This window comes from Leptodactylus fuscus, chromosome 9 (assembly GCF_031893055.1).
Source record: "Leptodactylus fuscus isolate aLepFus1 chromosome 9, aLepFus1.hap2, whole genome shotgun sequence".
In the NCBI taxonomy this organism is placed as follows: Eukaryota; Metazoa; Chordata; class Amphibia; order Anura; family Leptodactylidae; genus Leptodactylus; species Leptodactylus fuscus.
Window position 1 is genome coordinate 20,300,267 of NC_134273.1, and position 21,042 is coordinate 20,321,308.

At 43.1% G+C, this 21,042-nt stretch overlaps 1 protein-coding gene and 1 pseudogene across 10 annotated transcripts in view; both read right to left on the reverse strand.

Moving 5' to 3' along the window:
• Positions 1-5,858: 5,858 nt before the first annotated feature.
• Positions 5,859-21,042, reverse strand: part of NEXN (nexilin F-actin binding protein) — a 37,687-nt gene continuing 22,503 nt past the window's right edge. For 3 of the 10 annotated variants that reach the window (XM_075287044.1, XM_075287039.1, XM_075287042.1), the window contains 9 exons: positions 19,475-19,672; positions 19,070-19,249; positions 17,446-17,640; positions 16,196-16,393; positions 11,610-11,807; positions 9,679-9,900; positions 9,414-9,599; positions 6,316-6,670; positions 5,859-6,229 (listed from right to left, as the gene is read on the reverse strand). In XM_075287044.1, coding sequence (XP_075143145.1) covers positions 6,216-6,229; positions 6,316-6,670; positions 9,414-9,599; positions 9,679-9,900; positions 11,610-11,807; positions 16,196-16,393; positions 17,446-17,640; positions 19,070-19,249; positions 19,475-19,672 — 1,746 coding nt within the window. In that variant the 3' untranslated portion in view covers positions 5,859-6,215. Of the gene's footprint in view, positions 6,230-6,304; positions 6,671-9,413; positions 9,600-9,678; positions 9,901-11,609; positions 11,808-16,195; positions 16,394-17,445; positions 17,641-19,069; positions 19,250-19,474; positions 19,673-21,042 lie in introns of those variants that run through there. The other 7 variants (XM_075287040.1, XM_075287043.1, XM_075287046.1 and 4 more) reach the window with 5 other exon arrangements.
• On the reverse strand, positions 19,874-20,074 carry LOC142218992 (U2 spliceosomal RNA; annotated as a pseudogene).

A 21,042-nucleotide genomic window follows, 5' to 3' on the forward strand; every position in this document is an offset into this window, starting at 1 on the left:
ATTACTCCGACTTACCTGCGAGTGCTGGATTTCAGTTTTAGCTCCTTCCGACACTTGCGCTTCATACCCTTGAATCAAAGAACCATCACGTAGTAGTAAGGTTATACCATCCTGGGCTCAGAAAATTGGCGGAGAGAGAAATCCTTCACGAAGGATTTTTATATCCACTGGTCACAGTATAAAACAGCGGACCCAATTATAGTCTGTGGGGCCTGCTATTTTAGAGTCTTACGGGTTCCCTGGCAGATCTTAACCAACTAAGAGTATGGCACAAGCGTGAACCTAGCCTTAACTTGTCAATGGAGCAACAGATTGGTGGGGGGGGGGGATCAAGATTACTAGGTTTGGGATCCTAATCCAGCCAGCATAAGTCATTCTGCTGATTTAAAGGGGTTATACAGGACTAGAAGTCATGGCTGCTTCCTTGCAGAGATCTGCAGATTCTCACGCCTGTCACATGGCCATGGTGCGGAGCAGTCCTGTTCATTTGAATCCTGGTTGAAAGGGGTTATCCATGAATGGAGTTCTGGATAACCCCCTTATGGATCCCAACCTGGTGACTTTCTCTTTTAATGTAGCTGTTTTTTTTTCAAATTTACAAGAGAAATGCACAGTAATGTTATCTTTCCTCCTCTGATACACTGCCCTTCCGAAAAGACAAAAGTAATCCTAAAGTTTTGTTTGGGCATCCAGTATAACCTGGAGAATAATCCTCTTACAGGAGGCCCATAAACAGCAGCCTATACCGTACTCTCTGGATGTGTCCGCTGTTGTCTCAGTATCTCCAAGAAATAATTCTGGACCATCTTTTCTCGTATATCTTTATACTGCTCTCTTATTCCTCTTGAGTATTTCAGTCTGACCGGACAGTGTTATCAGGTAGGGACAAACCTCGAAGTGGCAACACAGTTTTTAATTTATTTCCAGGAGGAATAACAGCGCAATGTAGTAATGGAGAGCTTTGAGGAAAGTTACGGCTCCTCTAAGATAACTGGGTCCCAATGTCCGTATTTGAGGCCAGAACTTGCATTCTTCATAGGAGTACATTGGTTATAGATACAGCTGATTCCTTTATATGGGATAGCAGCCATCGTACAGTCTTACTACTGGTTTTCTTGTTGGTATTACTTTTAAGGCCTGTTAAATCTTTATAGAAGACCTTTCATGTGTTTGGGCACAGGCAGTTCTATATACTGCTGGAAAGCTGACAGTGTGCTGAATTCAACGCATTGTCGGCTTTCACGATCTGTGCCCCGGGTGAAGGCTATCGGTACTGTAGCTCTTCACAGACAGAAGGGCGTTCCTGACAGTGTCCTCCTTCACAGCAGCGCCTATAGCTCACAGTGCTGACCCATAGACGAGTACTGTCATGAGGGGAGGGGGCGTTCCTCCCCGCTCAGACTGTACAGCGCTATAGGTGCTGCTGGGAAGGAGGACGTTTCCTGACACTGTCAGGAACGCCTTTCTGACTGTGAAGAGCTACAGTACCGATGGCCTTCACCCGGGGAACAGATCGGGAAAGCCGATGGCTTTTCAGCGGTATATAAAACTGCCTGTGCCCAAGCCCATGAAAGGTCCTCTGTAAGCTCTCTGACTTGCCTATGCAATGTATAACTTCTATATTTAAGTACTTGTTTTGTATCCTCTTAAGGATCGGCCATGAGCACTGGCTCCAGTCCCAATGTCTATTCGGTTTAGTATCCATTCCCACCCTCTTGCTTCTTTGTAACAGATCTGTCTTTTCTACATAAGTAACAATGTAACTTTTGCAGTAAATCTAAAGTTGTAAGGGTTTTGATTTTTTTTTGTGTGTGTGTGGAGGGAGGGGGGTTGTCCCAAACTGCAGCCTTTCATTCTGCTTTCTGTACCAAAGCTAGAAGTAGATGTAGAAGGGAAGTTGGGAAGTACATTCGGAAGTACGATGGAAGACCCGGTACTTCACCTTTCTACTGGATCCAGTTTTGGCTCACAAAGCAGTGATATTTTGTTGTAAAAGTTCAGGCAGTACATAATGATTAAAAAAAAAATGCTGAGTAGGGAAAGTTGATCATAGGGGTCATGTATGTGTAATGGGATATTAAGGGGAACACGATAATGTCTGGTAGAAGAGGGTCAGAGGAGATCGATTCGGTAAGAAGTTATCCCTCCTATGTCCTCCATGACCTGAGGCATCGCTTACAACAAGGGGCGTTCTTGAGAACAGCAAAATTTAGGATGAGGGATAAATTGCTGAACAGTGGGGGGTTAGGTCATGGGGACCCTAATCAAACCTGAGAGGTGGATGCAGAATGCCCTCCATTCTCTTATAATCGCGGTGCAGCTCTGATGGAGATCTCTGCAGCTCCTGTCGAAAGGAATGGACCTTCTGCATCATAAGCAACCTTCACAATGGAGATGAAACCGCCTGGTCTCAGCCGTCAGACTCCCAATGGATCAGCAATTTTAAGGTTTTTTTTTTTTTTTTTTTTTTTTTCATTCCCTACGTAGGACAAGCACATGATAGTGATGTAGTTTTTATTTCTCCTGCAGCCTTCCATACATAACATTGACATTGCTTGTCTTGTTCCATTATTGTAGGTGTCAGTGTTTGGCACTGCTAAATATTAATAGGCTAGGCTACGCTTTAGGATCCATATTATGGCTGCAGGACCCCTGACTCCTCTCCAACCAAACTGTGAATGCTCTGTAGAGCCATGGTGGGATTGGTGCACACACTAAAATCTCATTTTAGGCTCGGCGGTAACTTGTAGAGAATGACTTAACACGCCGCCCAGGTTTCTTAGGTCCAGTATATAGCAGCTTTTTAAAGACAGTATTTTCTGTGAGCCAATGGGACTTTTAGCTTTAGCCTATTGGTTACGATTTTCTCCTTGCCATGCAATGTGATCTTTAGATTGCCAGACTTGCTGCTTTACCTCTTACATTTGTCACCATGCCCTGTACGTTGTGGTCAGCAGTTTCCTGTCTCCCGATCCTGTAATTTACTAACCCGGTAATGTATTTTAGTTTTTTGCTGTGATTTGCTAACACCTAATAGTGTCGTTTCTGTGTGTGGGGGGAGGGGGTATCTTTTACCATTGACAAATGTGCTGTCACATAAACATGTCCTACTCGTGAGACGCATTTCTGACGCACAATGTTCCCTTCGGAAGATACTGGTCCGTGTGTAAAGAAGACTGACGCCAGTATCTTGTTAAAAGCCAGTGTCCTAGTCAGCAGTCGTATGGATGGAGGTAAACCCGTAGTTGACACACAAATGTTTTAAGTTTGTGCTTTTACCAGAAAAAAAAGTTGATTTTTCAGAAAGTGTAAAATTCATCTTGACTGTATTTCTTAAAGACAATAGAACGTGATTAGTTTTCTGGTTGTTTGGTTTCCTGTCAATGCTTTTTTTTTTTTTTTTTTGAGGATTTTCTGGGTCAGGGTTTTTCTTCCGTTTATATAAATACCATGTCTAGTAGCATGATCTAATATTGCATTTGATTAGTGTTTTTAATCCTACGCTAACATTTTGGGAAGGCACAGGCTCGTTCAGACCGCTTTCAACGTTGCTGTGTTATGGGTGAACCCTGTCCCCACTATGGAAACGACACTGCAAGTTCTTGACGTTAGTTGCGTCCGCAGGCATAATGGCGCAACCTTACTGCGGTCTGGATTGGGCCTGGACCATGCTACTTGAGTCCCAACGTTTTGTATAATGTTATGTACAAGGATCATTATCTTTCAGTGTTGAACTAAATGTCCATATACATTAGGCTAATGATGAAAATGGCCGATTTCAACCAAACATGTGAGTGAAATTTACCAATCTCTTCTAGTTGACGCACTGTGATCTCCATTGTGTAGTCTGACGAGAGAACTTTTCATCCGTGATTAATCTTTCATGTAAGGGAGTTATGCCATGAAACCCATTCATTTTTGTTGAAGGACAGATAATAAATTGCTGATCTTTGGGGGAAGGTCTGACCACTAAGGGCGGGTTCACACCTGCGCCCCGGTCTCCGCGTTCAGGTTTCCGTCGTCTGCCTGAGAAACTGGACAGGAGACGGAAACTGGCATTCTCTTTTTCAATCCCGTTCATTGGAATGGGTTTACAAAGTGTCCGCCCGTGAGCGTTTTGTATTCTCCGCCACAAAACCATTTTTTTTTTTTAACCAGACACAGTCGTACATGCAGGACTAAAAAGAAACTTTCGCCGCGGAGACCACAAAACGCCCACGGTCAAAGACTGTCTGCCGGATTTCCATCTCCTGTCGGCAGAAGACGGAAACTGAAAGCGAAGACCGGGCGCACATGTGAACCCGCCCTTAGGATATGCGTATACAGCTGAATCCCTGGTAGACGTATATACGTCCCCACAACCTTTCACCTTAGTGGTAGCGTCAGAGATGGCCAAAGCACAGCACTCCCCCCATTCCCAAGATCGGTGGGGGTCTTGGCAGTCGCCCCCTCTGATCAGGAATTTTATTCATCCTCTACCCTGTTGATACATTTTTCATGACATAATGCCGATGCAATTGAACATGTCTAGTGTAATGGCCGCATCTCTGAAACAATGGATCGCTTGTTCAACCATCAATGTGTATGGCTGCCCTTTAGACTGGAGCTTTATTTATCATTTTTTAATCCAATGTATAAAATGTACATACATACGGTGAGTCAAGTCAGGAGTCCATGTCGTATCGAATATCTTACATGCTGGTTTTAATTGACCATAGTGTTCCATGGAGCGCAGGTCAGACATTGGGAGCCTCAGGAAGTATATATTACTAAGGGTGTGTGTATCTAGGCAGCCGAGCTGTAACCCAGTTAGCAATTGTAGTTCTGTATATATCTAGTGTATGGCCTGACCTTCTTTGTTTATGGACTTGTTTGGGACTTTCCATTGATGGCCTATTCATAGCCCGACACTGAGCATGCTCACTTCTTCCTGACCAGTGTGGTCCTGGGGTTTAGACCTCCTACCGATAGGCCATTGATAGAATATCCTCGACAACTCCCTTTAGGATAAAACTTAGCTGTGCTTCGCTTGTAAAGCGCAAGCCGACCGTGTGCTTGAGTTGTAGTTATCACTTAAAGGGCTGATGCATAGGGGAACCATTCTTCTGATAGGCTAACAATCCTTACCGTAAGGCGGGGACTTCTGAATTTGCTATTTGTGACGTTTCTTTTCCTAAGTCCTAACTTTTTAACCTTAAAATAAATTGAGAAACCACATTTGTATTTCAATTTGCTCATGTATCCCTGAAAAATGTATCTTCCATTTTTATTTTTTTTTGCTGTATGCAACATTGTACTCAATAAACCTGAATATGTTGTCATTTTGTTGTTGTATTTGACTCCTTTCTTGTCTGCTGTCGGGACTTGGTATTAGTGAAGCGATTTTATATTTGCACTTTTCAATCGCTGCAGCATCGCCTGATCTTTAGAGAGTCTGTCAGTGGAGTCCAGCATAGCAAGCAAGCAAGCGGTATCGATCCATTCAGAGGACAGAAAAACTGATTTAGGTGACGTGCAGAGCATTGATGTGCTGATAGATTTGCTTTAACAATAGATATTGCAGGGGGTTGATATATACTATGGAAGGATGAGAGAGATAGATACTGTAGAGGGATGAGGAGACTTATCAGCAGTAACTGCACTTGAAGATTGATTATTATATATTTTTATTCCCATTGTGCAGCTCATGCTGCTTTATCCTCCAGGACGTCCTGGTACCAGAGTTGGTAATCGCAGAGAGAACAGACTTTCCCAACAGGTCCCCAAGACATCAGATGACACAACGGAAGAATAGGAATAAGGAAGTACTCGCTGAATTCTAGGTACATAGTGAAATAAAAATCATAGGACGATTGCTGTAAAGTTTAGACAAATTCTTTATTAGCAAATTGAATCGAAATACTAAAGAATAAGAAGTTGGCAGAAGTTACTTCTCAACATATTTCCCATAGAAAAGTCAGGTTGTGACCTACAAAGGCAACTTAATCCGCTATAAAATACTGCTGTTCTTTACATGGTGCAGGTTTTTCTTTTTCCTGTACAGCCCTCGCCTCACCGTTCAGCCTATAGTCTCAGTGCAGCAATGCATGCAATCTAACGCCAGTACTACAGGAATGGCAGATTAATGCACGGGCGCATCTTGGCGTGTCTTGGCCCACTGAAGGAAGACTGGTTGCAGAGAGGGTCAGAAGGAAGTCTCCAGTTAAAGCAGGATGTTAATAGTCATCAGCTAGAGCAAGAAAAGAGAGCAGAGTAAGAGAAGAGACCCAGCGGGTTAGAAACCATGCAACCAATTCCTAAAGCACTAACTCTTACTTTCAATGCTGAGGATGCAACTGCTGGCAGCCGTGCCCCTGCTGTTCACTACTTTACACATATATTCCCCTTCATCTTCTGGAAAGGTTTCAGGTAGGTAAAGACAGTACGTTTCTCCCCTCTCAATGTACTGATAGTCTTCACAGTCCTGCAACATCTCCCCTTCAAACCACCAGGTTACTTCAGGTTTGGGCTCTCCAGTAATTTTAACTGTAAACCTTACAGGTTCTCCGTCTACGACAGACATGTTCTTTAAGGGTTTCTTAAACCAAGGGGCCCCAGAGCGTGCAAGATCTTCTTCCTCATATTGGGAACCATTGACACTTGCTTCCTCCTCTTCATCATCATCTTTTTTCTGTAAGAAATAGGCATCAGTTGTCATGGACTGAAACGTTATAGGCTTCATTGTACACGGTTATATTTATAGCGCAAGTCCTATATCATATGGCAACGGAGCAGCCAAATACCCTCAGGCTATGCATTTGTGTGTGTTCCTGAATCTTCAGATCTGTGAGAGCTGCACATGGGTGATATTCATGTCACATACACAAACCCAATCCTCAAATCTGACCGGAATAGTGGCTGTTCTGAGTTTTGGCTATGGGCTTATGGACCTGTGATTATACAGTCCTATGTAAGGAGCCATAAGGTCTGGGGACCGATCAGAGGCATTAGAGCTGGTTGTCTACTGCTTAGAAGTGAACAGTGAGTGCTGGGAGATGGAAGTGCACAACTGCTGGAGTGTCAAAGGTTGTCCATCCCTATAGTGACCTTCGGGTTGATCCCACTTTGGTTTAACAACCTTTGACAATCTTCAACTCTTGGCCTTCTCGGCTGGTTTCAGGACTCAGTAGTGAGAAGAGCTGAGAGTTGTAGCTGTGGTGCTAAAGGCTGCCGATCCCTGCTCATCATTCTTTATTTTTAGAGTTGAAAAACCTTTTACATGTGAAGCAACCTCACAAATGAGAATTTCTGCAAGGATGGTTAGTTTCCACCAGTAAGGTCAATAATATATGAAAGCCAACTTTTTTTTTTTGTCAGTGCAAAAATTGTAATTTTAAAAGAACATATGGTAATAGTATGGATCCATAACACAAGACTCCCATATACCTAATCTCACTTTTATCCTCCCTCACCTTGTTTAATATTGCCTTTAGAGAGAATATGCTATAGTATGGGTCACCATAGAACAAGGATTATTCACAACTGCCTGGCATTTAAAAGAAAAAAAAAAGGCTTTGACACATTACATTGCCCATCTCCATGAGCCCTTGATATTCATTGACCTTAACCCTCGTTCACATCTGAGTTTGGGGAGTCTGTATGGAGACTACTGAACGCATTTACAAGTGGTGTGCAGTGAAAGCACACGGATCCTATAGACTATAATGGGGTCCGTGTGCTTGCCACGAGATCTCCGCATGAATCATGCGGACAGGAAAGTAGATTGTGAAGTGCTTTCCTGTCCGCATGTTCCCTGCGGAGATCTGACGGCAAGCACACGGGCCCCATTATCGTCTTTGGGGTCCATGTGCTTTCACTGCACAGCGCTTGCAGTTGCGTTTGGTACTCCATTCTGGGGAGGGTCCCCATGCAGACTCCCCCTAACGGAAAACCAACGCAGATGTGAACGAGCGGTTAGCTGTATATGTTGATGTAGCCCAAATAATGGAGTAATTCCCATTTCAGCAACTGTCTGCAAAAATGGGAATAACTACTTCTTACGGGAACTGTTTTATAGGGTGTTGTGGCAACAAATTTTTTTTAAAAAAACATCCTAATACCGTATATACTCGAGTATAAGCTGACTTTTTCGCCACATTTTTCATGTTTATAAAGCTCTCCTCGGCTTATACACAAGTCAGGGTCCAAGGAGCACAGAAAACTGGAAGGGGGGAGGTCCTTTAGTGCTACTGCTCTGTGATTGGCTTGTCATGAGGTCACGTGACTGTGATGTCATCAAAGGTCTTGTAGCCACTGGTATGTAACGTCTGCAGATAAGATTGAGTCTAAATCCTAGTAGCTCCGCCCACACCAGAGTCCGATCACATGGTCATGACGTCATCAGAGGTCCTTTAGCCCACTAGTATTTAGCATCTACCCTGCAGATGAGTGGCCGGGATTCATTGTGTCTTATGGAAGATGTCTGTTGTATGGAGGAGAGGAAGCTGCAGTAACGTGACACACAGGGACCTTCCTTTAGTTACTCTGCCTATTAATGTCAGGCATTTGGGGTTATTAATTTAGTTTCAGTAACACCACTTGCCTCATATTAATTACAGTTAACCCCATCATGTCCCTCATATTAACCCCTGTGTGCCCCATATAAGGGTTACTAATATGTGAGACACATGAGGGTACTAATGAAGGACCTTAGGCACGCAGGGGGTTAATGTGAGGGACATGATGGGGTTAACTGCTATTACGATGAGGCACCTGGAGTTACTAAGCTGCAATGCATATGACCAGACTTTTTATCTGCAATGGTGGATTCTCCCCCTCCCTCCCTCGAGTCAATAAGTTTTCCCAGCTTTTCGTGGTAAAATTCGGCTTACACTCAAGTATATACGGCATGTTAAATTTAAAATATGAAAATTCCTGTTTTTTTGGGGGGATTTTGTTACCTACAACACAGTATTGTGTATAGCTATATGATATATCCGACGTTGGATTAGGCCATGATCCCCTAGAGAATAAGGGCTCGTTCACATCTGCGTTGTCCTCTCCGTTGTGCAGGTTTCCGTTTCCTGCATAAAACAGAGCAGGATACGGAAACCTGCAGGAGGCTTTCTCACCCATTCATTTGAATGGGTGAGAAAGCTGTCCGGCCGTGAGCGGTAGTGAGCGTTTTGCGCTCTCCGCCGCGAAACCGGGTTTTATAATCCGGACACAGAGTCGGACATGCAGTACTCTGTGTCCGGATTAAAAAATCCGGTTTCGCGGCGGAGAGCATAAAACACTCACCGCCGGACCCGGTCTGTGCCTTGCGTCTTCTGGCATGCAGAAGACGGAAAGCACAGAACGGAAGGCTGAACGGAGGTGTGAACCTAGCGTAACACTGCAGAGTACAGTATTTCTATATGGCTATGGTTTTGTACCTTCTGTAGCGCTGCATCTATTTCCTTCTGTTCAAACTGCATTCTTAGGAGTTTCTGCTCCTCGATTCGTCTTTGTTCTTCCTCTTCCCGGGCTTTCGCCATCTGTTCAAATCGAGCCTTCATATTCACCTTGTGTGAGAATGGGGCATGGCTTCTGGCTACTGGTCGTACATCAACCTCGTCTTCCTGCAATAGAGAACGGCCCATGTAAGTAAAGGGATTAGACCGCGCAGCCGTTTCGCCAGCCCAACCCCATAGCACTGACCTCTTGGAAATGTTCGGCTTCTCTCTCCTTCAGCTCCTCATCCATGGCTTTTCTCCTTAACCTCTCCTCTTCTACTTTTCTTTGTACTTCCTCCTCAGACAGTTTTCCAATTTTCTCAAATTTACTTTTCAAGTTTTTGGCTTGGATGGATCCGGTGCGTTTCAGTTTTATCAGTTCTTCATATTCTGTGCTTAACACCTCATAGCTTTCATTTATTTCTTCCTGCTCCAAAAGAGAAAATGTTATGAGTCAGGCTGAGCAAATACAGCGACGTAGATCAGACGTTCCCTATTGGGAAACAAGTTGCAAATGACTATTATAATTTTTCTTACAATTGGTCTTAGAAATTTTGCAGTTCACAAGGATGTCTAAAGGTTGTGTTACTGCTTCACATCCCAAAGAAATAAAAAGTACTCAAAACCGCATACATACCCCAAACTGTGATCAATAACAACTACACATTGATTCACAGGAAAAAAACAAACTATAGGTGTCAGTTTTTAATTTAAGTTAAAAAAAAAACCTACAAATTTAGTATCAATGTGATCACACTAACCCACATAATAAAGACAACACCATTTTTACTGTACACATTCAGATTTCGTCAGCTCTGACGCCTGCACAGTCTTGCCTTACGGCCTCGAAAATATGGCCACCGGCCGGCATGCGCAGTCGGCTCTACCAGTGTCTTGCTGGCAGAGCAGACTGTGCAGGCGTTAGAGCTGACGAAGAAGGTGTCGCTGGAGCCTGTTCTCGGGCAGCAGTGGTGACACCCCCATCACCGTTTAAGCGCTGGGGCCTACCTTCATTGCTATGGAGAACTCATTAGTATACCGGTAAAAAACGGTATTTCTAAGTAACGGCGTGGCGGAGACCACGTCAAAAGGTAAGAGACGAATAGCCTTTCTAAAGGCTATTCCGACGTCTACACAAAACAGTGTTTTAGTGGTAGAATCCCTTTAAGAAAGGCTATTATTCTCCTACCTTTAGATATCTTTTCCGTGCTGCCGTTCAGTAGAAATCCGGGTTTTCTTCGGTATGCAAATGAGTTCTCTTGCAGCACCAGGGGCGGTCTCCAATGCTGCAAGAGAAATCTCCAGCGACGCCTCCATCTTCTGGAACGCCCTCTCCCTGTGTCTTCTTCCATCTTGGGTTTCAATCTTCTAGGCTTTGGGCAGAGCCAACTGAGCATGCCCAGGCCACAAGAGAATGGCCGCTTACACAGTAAGCTGGTGTAAGCGGCCATTTTCTTGTGGCCTGAGCATGTGCAGTTGGCTCTGCCTGAAGCCTAGAAGATTGAACCCCAGGACGGAAGAAGACACAGGGAGAGGGCGTTCCAGAAGAAGATGGAAGCGGCGTTGGAGAGTTCTCTTGCAGCATTGGATGCCCTCAGTGCTGTTTGAGCGCCGGGGACCGCCCCAGTGCTGTGAGAGAACTCATTTGCATACCGAAGAAAACCCGGATTTCTACAGAATGGCGGTGCGGAGAAGACATCTAAAAGTAAGAGAAGAATAGCCTTAAGGCTATTCCTACGTGTTAGAAAAAAACGCTATCCAATTATAGGATCCCTTTAAATAGGACTTAAGCTGCAGTAACTCAGTTCTACCACTATACAGAGAATGGCGCTGTCTGCTTCTTGATCCATTCCCTGTGAATTAGCTTCAGAAAAAAGGTGTTTGGTGAGGGGGCCGGGTGTCAGATCCCCACTCATCTGATATTAATATCCTATTCTTAGACTAGTTCGTCAATATTTGTAGCCCGGAAAACTTCAAATCTTCCACATCCGGGTAAATTGCTCATTTTCTTCCTTTTGTCCGTCTCTAAATCAAAGAGCACCTACACTTTATCATTAAAAAAGAAGAAAAGTTCTTTTACCCCCACCCTGTCATGTAAAGATTTTTCTCTACAGACTGGTTCAGTAAATGTCCCACCTCTCCCATTTCCTGTCGTAACTGAGCAAACTCTTGCTTCTCAAGTTCCAGCTTTTGTTTTCTTTCCTCTTCTTTTAATCTCTTTTCTTCCTCCATTTTCTGTTTGAGACGTTCCTCAAAATTGATTTCCAGTTTGCCTGGGGCCAGAGACTCTTGAGAAGTGGGTTTGCTTAGTGGTAGGCCTTCCTCGTCTGGTTCCTGGGGAAGAAAATTAATACGACTTGTCATTTATACAGCAGAGACGCGGATGAAGGTTTGAAGAAGGCAATGGAAGATACTCAGAGGAAAGTCTGCACCGAGGTTAGCTGTCCCTGAAGAAATCACCTGTGTGTACAGCAGGATGACCGGAAATAGTATATGATATACATACCTGATTATAATGTTACTGTGAAGGGTTGTTTAGCTGGATGCGATAACTGCAAATACTACAACTACTCTGTATAGTTGGGAAAGTAGTTCTGAACTATTGCAGAAGGCCTAAGGTCATAATCGTGTCACATAGCTGCATTACAAGGATCCCCTGCAGTTCAAGGGAACTAAACAGGGTTTTCGATTTTCTTACAGGGAGTCTGTCTCCAGAACTCAACTCTACGAATAGATAGATAAGGGCTAGTTCATACGGAGATATTTGGACTGCCTCAGGTTCCAGTCCAAAAGCCGGGTAGCCGCGACTGAAAGCTGGTGCACTGCATCAGCATCCAGCCATGCACTCCGCTCTGGAATAGGCCCAATGAATGGGCCTAGTCCGGAAGAGGGAGCGTCTCCGGAGGAGGCGACTCGGCCTGAAGAATGAGCACCTCGCTTCTTTTTTTCCGGGAACCGGAAGAAACGGCTCCCAGAAAAAACTCCTGAGTGGCTCCCATTGATTTCAATGGGCGCCGTCTTTTTGGTTAGGGTTTTGAGGCGGATACGGCCTCAAAATCCTGACCAAAAATCTCTGTGTGAACTTACCCTTAGGGTCAACGAAACAGTGTTTTCCCCCTTTGTGCCAAGATATTGCTGCTTTTATCAATATGCTTATGAGTTGTTTGGAGCAATGAGGGTGTTGCACTTACCTCTTTGGAGCAATGGCAATACCCCTCATTGCTTATTTTACGTATTGACAAAAGCAGCGATATCTCGACAACAGAGGCAGCAATTCCCAAGAGGGAAAACACTTTAATTCAGGTGAGTCTAAGCTATATATCTGCAAGGCTGGGTTGTGATGACAGGCTCCCTTTAAAAAAACACGGCGTCTTAGTCCTGCACCATAAAACACATGCTACAATGATGCCTAAACCTCTACATTGGCAATGCTATGGCGGTATGACACCCAGCTGGGGCCCCCCTCCACAGTAACATGAGGAATACTTGTCTAGCATCCTAGATTGCAAAACCAGATATGTTTTACCAAAACTAGTACAGTTAGCAACTACACATATACTATCTCAATACATATGGAATGTGCTTTATGCAAAAATCGTTCAGCTTAAATAACCTTGAGATTTTTGCACCCCCTCATTGCCGCTGTAAAAGTTGGAAAATGTATATCTTAGAGGAGCATGAGACCTAGAAATAGTGATATTAGAAGGCAGAAGGAATAGGAACATTTTTAGTAATTTTTTTTCTATTTGTTAATCACTAAAGTGATGTAAATTAGTGAGTTAATGTAAGAAATTGACCTTGGGTGAACATATCTTACTTTGCATGCGTCACAACTGTCCAGGTGAGAACACTCCATATCCTGAAGAATATTATCTTGGCCTGGGCTCTTAAAAATAATTTGGAAATTGGTTGTTTGGACAATGAAACAAAAGGATTCCAAATTTGTCACCAAAAATAAAAGATTAGGTCGCCCCGGTAAATTCTCCATGATGACAAAGACTTGTTTACCAGTTTTATTACATTTCATAGAATGTTATTGTGCAGACTCACGCATGACAATCTAAAGTCTGTCCTTCAATGAAGATGCAATGCTTGGAGGGTCAAGGTAAGCACACCACTTTTTTCCCCCCCCCCTAAATATTTTAGGATCAGAAATCCATTAACATATCAAGACCAGTGTTTCTCAAACTTTAAGCCTAAATAATGACAGACCTCAATGAAGACCTCCCATACCTGCCTCAAATATCAGATTCAATACCACCCTTGGTGTTCAGTTAACTTTCGTTTTTTTACATAACATCATATGAGTCTATCTCCCTTCTTTGCCTTAGCTTTTAACAAACTTTGCATAAATCAATGGTACAAGTACAATAAGAGTACAGAGTGAGCAGGAGCTGAGGAGAGACAGAAACTTCCCGTTCTGCTCCTGGAGCCTCTGTCTCTCCTCTTTCTCAGCTCCTGCTCACTCTGTACTCTTATTGGACTTGTACCATTGATATATGCAAAGTTTATTAAAAGCTAAGGTAAAGAAAGAGGTGGATAAAGCACTTGGGGTGAAATAGAAACTTACCGTTCTGCTCCTGGAGCCTCTATTTCACCCCAAGTGCTTTAACCACCTCTTTCTTTACCTTAGCTTTTAATAAACTTTGCATAAATCAAGGGTACAAGTACAATAAGAGTACGGACTGAGCAAGAGCAGAGAAAGAGGAGAAACAGACGCTCCAGAAGCAGAATGAGAAGTTTCTATCTCACCCCAAGTGCTTTATTCACCTCCATCAATGTCCTTCATGACTCTGTTGACCCGGACAATGTTGGGAACTTACTAGAAACTACATACAATTCCCAAAAAGTGAGAGGAGAATGACTAGGTGATTACTGTTGCCTATATTTATAATGGACACAGGGAAGAAAACTGACTGGTAATGGGAGTGAAAGGTGCATGCAATGTGTTTTGGATGTTGCAGGCAGAAAACAAAGGAATCGTATGGCAATGCCCTGGATCCTGTGCAAAAGTAGTGCTGTTAGGGATGAAGCAAGGGGGGGGGGGGAAGAGTATATTTTTGGGGGTGTAAATGGTGCAAAGTAGTTAAAATCTCTGTGGATCTTGCCTCCCTGTCAAACCATATTGAAAAATCCCTTGCCATAAAAGAACTCCAAATTCTATTCTAATTATAAAAGTGTCCAAAGTCTATTGTTTTTTGGGTGACAAAAAAAGGACATAGATATAGATGGGTGAAGTGTGATTTCCTTTATATAAAAGCTCAAAAAAATCCCTAAAATCCTGACTTAGAATCACTGGTCTAGAGTAATGCTATACGATTCACACCTGGGTAATGTATCTGATATCTAGAGAGGCCAGTCTATGCCACATTTGTATTATTTATATGATCACCTGAGACTTACAAAATAAATGGGGGTCATCTGGTAGGGCTCCTCTAATACACCTCACATCTTCCCATAAATAAGGACTCTAGTATACGGATAGGCAACCTTCAGCTCTCCAGCTGCTGTGAAACTACAACTCCCAACTTGCTCCATTCACTTCCATGGGAGTTCAAAGAACAGCAGAGCAAGTATGCATGCTGGGGGTTGTAGTTTTACAACAGCTGTAGTTTTAGGTTGCCTACCCCTGCTCTAGAAGTTTGGATAGTAATACATGTAAATTTAAGGACGTTCTTTTGGAACATAAACTACCACTAGTCCCATATATATGATGGTTGAAATCAAATCAGAGTTAGGGCTCGTTCACATCTGCGGCCCGGCACTCCGTACTTAGGTTTCCGTTTCCTGCCTAAAACACAGGCAGGATACGGAAACCTGCAGGAGTCTCTCTCACCCATTCATTTGAATGGGTGAGAGAGATGTCCGGCCGTGCGCGGCGGTGAGCGTTTTAGGCTCTCCGCCGCGAAACCGGGTTTTATAATCCGGACACAGAGTCGGACATGCAGTACTCTGTGTCCGGATAAAAAAACCCGGTTTCGCGGCGGAGAGCCTAAAACGCTCACCGCCGCGCACGGTCGGACCCGGTCTATGGTTTCCGTCTTCTGGCATGCAGAAGACGGAAACCATAGAACGGAGACCCCAAACGCAGGTGTGAACCCAGCGTCAGGGGTTTTCCAGGACCAGAATATGGACGGTCTAACACAGCACCCAAAACGATCAGCTGATAGAAGGGGCTCCAATACCCGTCCTTGTTTACCAGACAAAGTTCTGTACTTTGTGTAACACTTGTATCTTGTAATATATCTTAGTACTATTTACTAGAATCGGATGGGGTTGCGATAAGTTATATCAGGTGCAGCCACTATTATAAACCATAGAGCTGTGCTTGGTAAACAAAGAAGTGCAGTGGTTTCTTCATTCAACTCATTGGTGGGAACTGTGGGAGTTAGACCACCATCAACCTTATATTTTCTGGTCCTGGAAAGTCACTGCAACACCTAAGATAAATCTTGGTTATAAGTCATTTTAGGCCAAGGCCCCAGGTTGCAGAAATATAATGTTTTTTATTGTTGCAGATTTTGCAATCCACAGCCAGGATTGGATTGAGCAGAAGTAGAAGTATAAGAACTTCCTATAGATTTCCCATTGTAGCCATTTTTGGCTTTGGCTCAAAAAAAACCACAGCAAAATCTGCACCAAAAGAAGCTGCATTTCCACAACGTGGGACCTCAGCATTATTGGGTATTCTGGAATACAGTGTGTCGGGGATACAAACATACCATGTTCTTTCTAGCTTCGGCAAACTGCTTCCTCTCCTCCTCGAGCCTCTTTCGAGCCTCCTCCTCCGCTCTTCTGTGCTCTGCTTCTCGTCTCTGTTTTTCCAGTTCTTCAAAGCTCAACTTCAGTTTTCCAGGGGTAAGATGTTCTTTTTGGAGTTCAAGCCTCTCTTCATCATCATCATCTTCATTGTTGGAAGCCTGCATTACAAAAGTTATATGCTTAGAACCTCTATGTGTTCACATCAGGCCCCGGAAACCATCAGTCCTGCATCTCTACTAAGGGGAAAACGCTGGTTATTTTACTTATGCGTGAACTTGCTCACATAGGAAAATACAGGAATTGGTCACCAAATAGATCTATTTATCCAGCACAGTCATGCTAAATCTACTCATATTGGTCCCTGTACCCAGGGGGGCTCACGGTCTAATTTTCCTCTTAGGCATACACGCACACTATAGACCAGTTTATACAATCGCAAGTTAACCTATATATATATATATATATATATATATATATATATATATATAATTTTTTTGGAAGTGCAAGAATCCCAGACAACCAACAGAAAACTCATGCAAGCACAGGGAGAACATGCACGCCTTGCTTCAATTGGGGTTGACCTAAAAGCTACCACTGGGATTCCTAAATCTTAAAGGGGTTTTCACACTGATGACCTATCCACAGTATATGATCTGTGGTGGTTCCAACACCCAGACCCCACACAGATCAGCTGGTATAGCAGCCTCTAGGTGCCTGAAGCTGCTGGTGGACAAGAAGCTACAATTCCCCAGAACCTATGCTGCTACAACAGCTGATCTGTGCAGGGTCGGTTGTCATCAGTATAGAAAATCCATTTGGGCTAGAAAACCCCATTAACCTAAACTTGCGTACAACCCTTTTCTGATCGGTATTTTGCACTAAAAAAATATAACGTTTCATATACATTAGATTGCTTCTTTTTGATACTTCAACTTGTGTATACTTGTTTTTCATTAAAATAGCTGACCATAGTTTGTGCAAAATTCCTGCTTTTGATATAGGGGGCCTATGAGTTCACTAGGACTATTTACCATCCAATGTTAAAGGTTATTGGTGAATCTATACTTTTACAAATGGATATTGAATTGAACTAGTCCATTATCTAGAGAGAGTTGGATTTGGCTAGCGATGCCATCCTGCCCGGAAGAAAAAGGAAATTCATGCAGGATGGGGGAACATAGAAGGAAACGTTCTCCAAAGACTACACTACCATGCTCTTTCTGGCTTCCGCAAATGCTCTTTTTTCTTCTTCTATCCTCCTCCTCGCTTCCTCCTCTGCTCTCATCCTCTCCTCCTCTTTTCTCTGTTTTTCTAACTCCTCAAAACTCAACTTGAGTTTGCCAGGACGTAATTCTTCTTTGTACGCGTTAAAGTTCTTCTCTTCGTCTTCATCGTCGTTATTGACCTTTAGGAAATAGATGCTGAGAAGTTACATCTCTTCATGGTTAAATCACTTCTCAATGTCATTAAACTGGTTTCTTAGTGTTAAAGGCAAGCTAAGGATCTTGCAGGCCATTCATGCAGGTGGTACCTGTGGAAGGTGACATTACTAGGGTTGCAAAAAAGAAATGGTAAAAATTAGGTTCCTGCGGAGGGGAAGGTTGGTGGTGAGGAGTGCCCAGAAAACCAAGAAATACACACCATAAGTGAACTTATATAAGTGGTTTATAGTTACCATAGTTCAATAAATATTAGTAACTCTACTTAAGGTGTCTCCTTTACAAAATGAGATCTTTCCCTGGTTTCCTCTGGGACCATAAATTGATGACTTTGCTGAAATACTGGGCCGTCTCTGGACATCCTTTGGTTTTCAGATTAGCCCAGGGAACATTGGCTGGTCTACAAAAACCCCTACAGCAACAGGGATAAAACAGTATCTCGTTCCCCCTACACTTATATCAATGGCCTCTTACCTAGCTAACCAGTACCCTGCTCTGCACGAATAAGGGAACAGCTGCCCTTTCCTTCTCGAGAAGACTTGGGTATAGTTTATTTCTCATGTTATGTTGCAAGACCTGTTAAACCATTGACTTAAAGGATAGCTATCCAATAGGGGGCACTAGCGAGGCAGTTTTCTTCCTCTTGGATCTTAGAGAAGAGGTCATTTGTATACTCTTTATCCCGGAGAGCACTAAGGCTCATGCTATGCCAGAAGGAGTAACAATACTCTGCTATGACTTGACTAGAAACTATTAGGGCTAGTTCACACAGAGTTCCACGTGTACATATTCCCTCACGGCATTCAGCGATGGATTGGGCCCAAATGAATGGGCCGGAGTGGCAAGATAGGGCAGCTCACTCCTTTTTTTCCACTACTAGCTAGCGGAAAAAAGAAGCGAGCGGCTCCCATTGAAGTCAATGGGAGCAGCGGATTTCGAGGCGGATTCCGCCTCAAAATCCGCTGCCAACTTGCCCCGTGTCAACTAGCCCTTACCAGACGGCACATTGACCATTTTAACTTTGAGAGAGGGTGGGCGGATTTTTATTAAATGGAATACTTTACAAGAAGCCCAGGAAATGTTTGCCCTGATGGTCACTACTTTATATCATGAAGAATTTCATGAAACACTATAACACTATGTATAAACTGTTGATTTTAGGTGTAGCCTTTGTCCAAATTCAAGAACCTTGAAATTTAGGATGAAGCTTATAAGGACAAGTCAAGAACTGAAACAAAAGGGCAAATGGTCAAACGTATAAGTTTCTCAGATGAATTTGGGAATGGACAATTATGAGGAATAAGCCACCTTAAAACATGTAATAATAATATTGGTGGTCAGTAGGAATAGGGGTGTGGGGGGACAAAGAACTTAATAGTTAAGGACAGTTATTACCACATGTTGCCTCGCTTCCTCAAAGGCTCGCCTCTCTGCCTCTAACCGTTGGCGAGCCTCCTCCTCTGCATGCTTCTTCTGTTGCTCTTGCCTTTGTTTTTCTAGCTCTTCGAAGGTTAATTTTAGTTTTCCAGGAGTCACTTGCTCCTTGCTCTTCTTGTCCTGAGTCTCTGTTTCATCCTTCGAAAAGAAGACGGGTAGGCAGATGGTGTTTATTACATCTTATCATTTCAGTTCTAAAATGTGAAGTTCTTCTTAACAGGACACGACAAAGACATAACCTCAAGGAGTTGGAATTTTCCTCTATTATTTCCCTACGATTGACGTCTAAATCAGATTATAGCCATACTTCTATCGGAGGAACTGGGGTTATGATGACCCAAAACGCCAGCATCTAGACATTACCATAGCCGTGGAACGTCTCTTAGATTCTCGGAATGACTTCCTATGCTCATCATATCTTCTCTTTTTTTCTTCTTCACGTCTTTTTCTTTCATGTTCTTCCCTTTCTTTCTCCAAGTCTTCGAAGTTGACGTTAATTTTTCCCGGCGATCTGACTGGCTTTACTGTTGTGATGTCTACCTCTACTTCTTCTGTTCCTTCCTGTTCAAAATAGACACTTGGCTTGGTTAGTGGATATTCTAGCTTACTATCTATTGTGAAAAGGAAACCCGTGTGCCAAAATGCCATAAACTATTTCTGTGAAAGAAGAAGGTAAGTTGAAACTAAAGAAAGTTATGACAGAACCAGATACCTCAATTCTAAAATTACATCATCAATGTATTGAAAAATTTCCTCATCGGCAAGATCTGAAACTTCAAGAGACTTCAATGATCTTATATGGAAAACTTTTAGGTTTCTTGAGTGGACAGAGCAAGCTCTATTTCCATCTCCCTGTTCCAAAAATCCATTTAATATATGGTCCCCAGATAGGGGACGTATCAGATATTAAACTGATAAGAACAGATACTACACTTGATCTTAGCAAAAAAAACGAAAAACGGTTTCTCGAGATCTGTCCTGTTGTTGGATTTCGACATGTCTGGTCCCTAGTTCTGCTGGGAGATGCTTGTTTTTTCTTTCCATTGGGTAGTTGGGTGAACAGCTAACCCGAATTTATGGCACAAACCATTGAAAAACAAGACTTTTTGGAAAAAAACAAAATACTAAGATTATTACATTATTCTGTTCAGATATTTAAAATCTAAAGGCAAATTCATCCTTTAAAATCTGACAATTTCCTTTTGGCTATCATATATTTGATGATGAAAACCTATGCTAAGCATGGCCAGTCATGGCTTTCTGAGATTATTTTAAGATGGGTTCAGTTATCACAGCAGACCATGACGCATCTGCTGTTTTTCAGAATTCAGAAGTAAACTGCTCTCGAAAACCGCAATGATAATTTTTTTTTAAAGAGATCCTATCATTAAAACACATTTTTGGGGCCTAACATGTAGGAATAGCCTTAAGAAAGGCTATTCTTCCCCTACCTTTAGATGTCTTATCCGCACCGCTGTTCGATATAAATCCCAGTTTTCGTCAGTATGCAAATGAGTTCTCTATATAGAGAACTCTCTAGCACTGCCTCTATCTTCTCCAGGAATGGCCTCTTCACGCATCTTCTTCTGGCGCAGGTGGTCAAACTTCTAGGCCTCGGCAGAGCAGACTGCGCATGCCCGCAGCCACAAAAAAATGTAAACGGCCATTTTCTTGTGGCCCGTAGGTATGTTCAGTCAGTGAGTTGACCACCAGTGCCAGAAGAAGATGGAGGCTTTGCTGGAGAGTTCTCTCGCAGCATTGGGGACGCCCCCAGGGCTGTTTGAGCGCTGGTGCCCGCCCACAGTGCTGCGAGAGAACTCATTTACATATCGACGGAAACCGTGATTTATACTAAATGGTGGCGCGGAGAAGACATCTAAAGGTAGGAGAAGAATAGCCTTTCTTAAAGCTATTCCTACGTGTTAGTCACA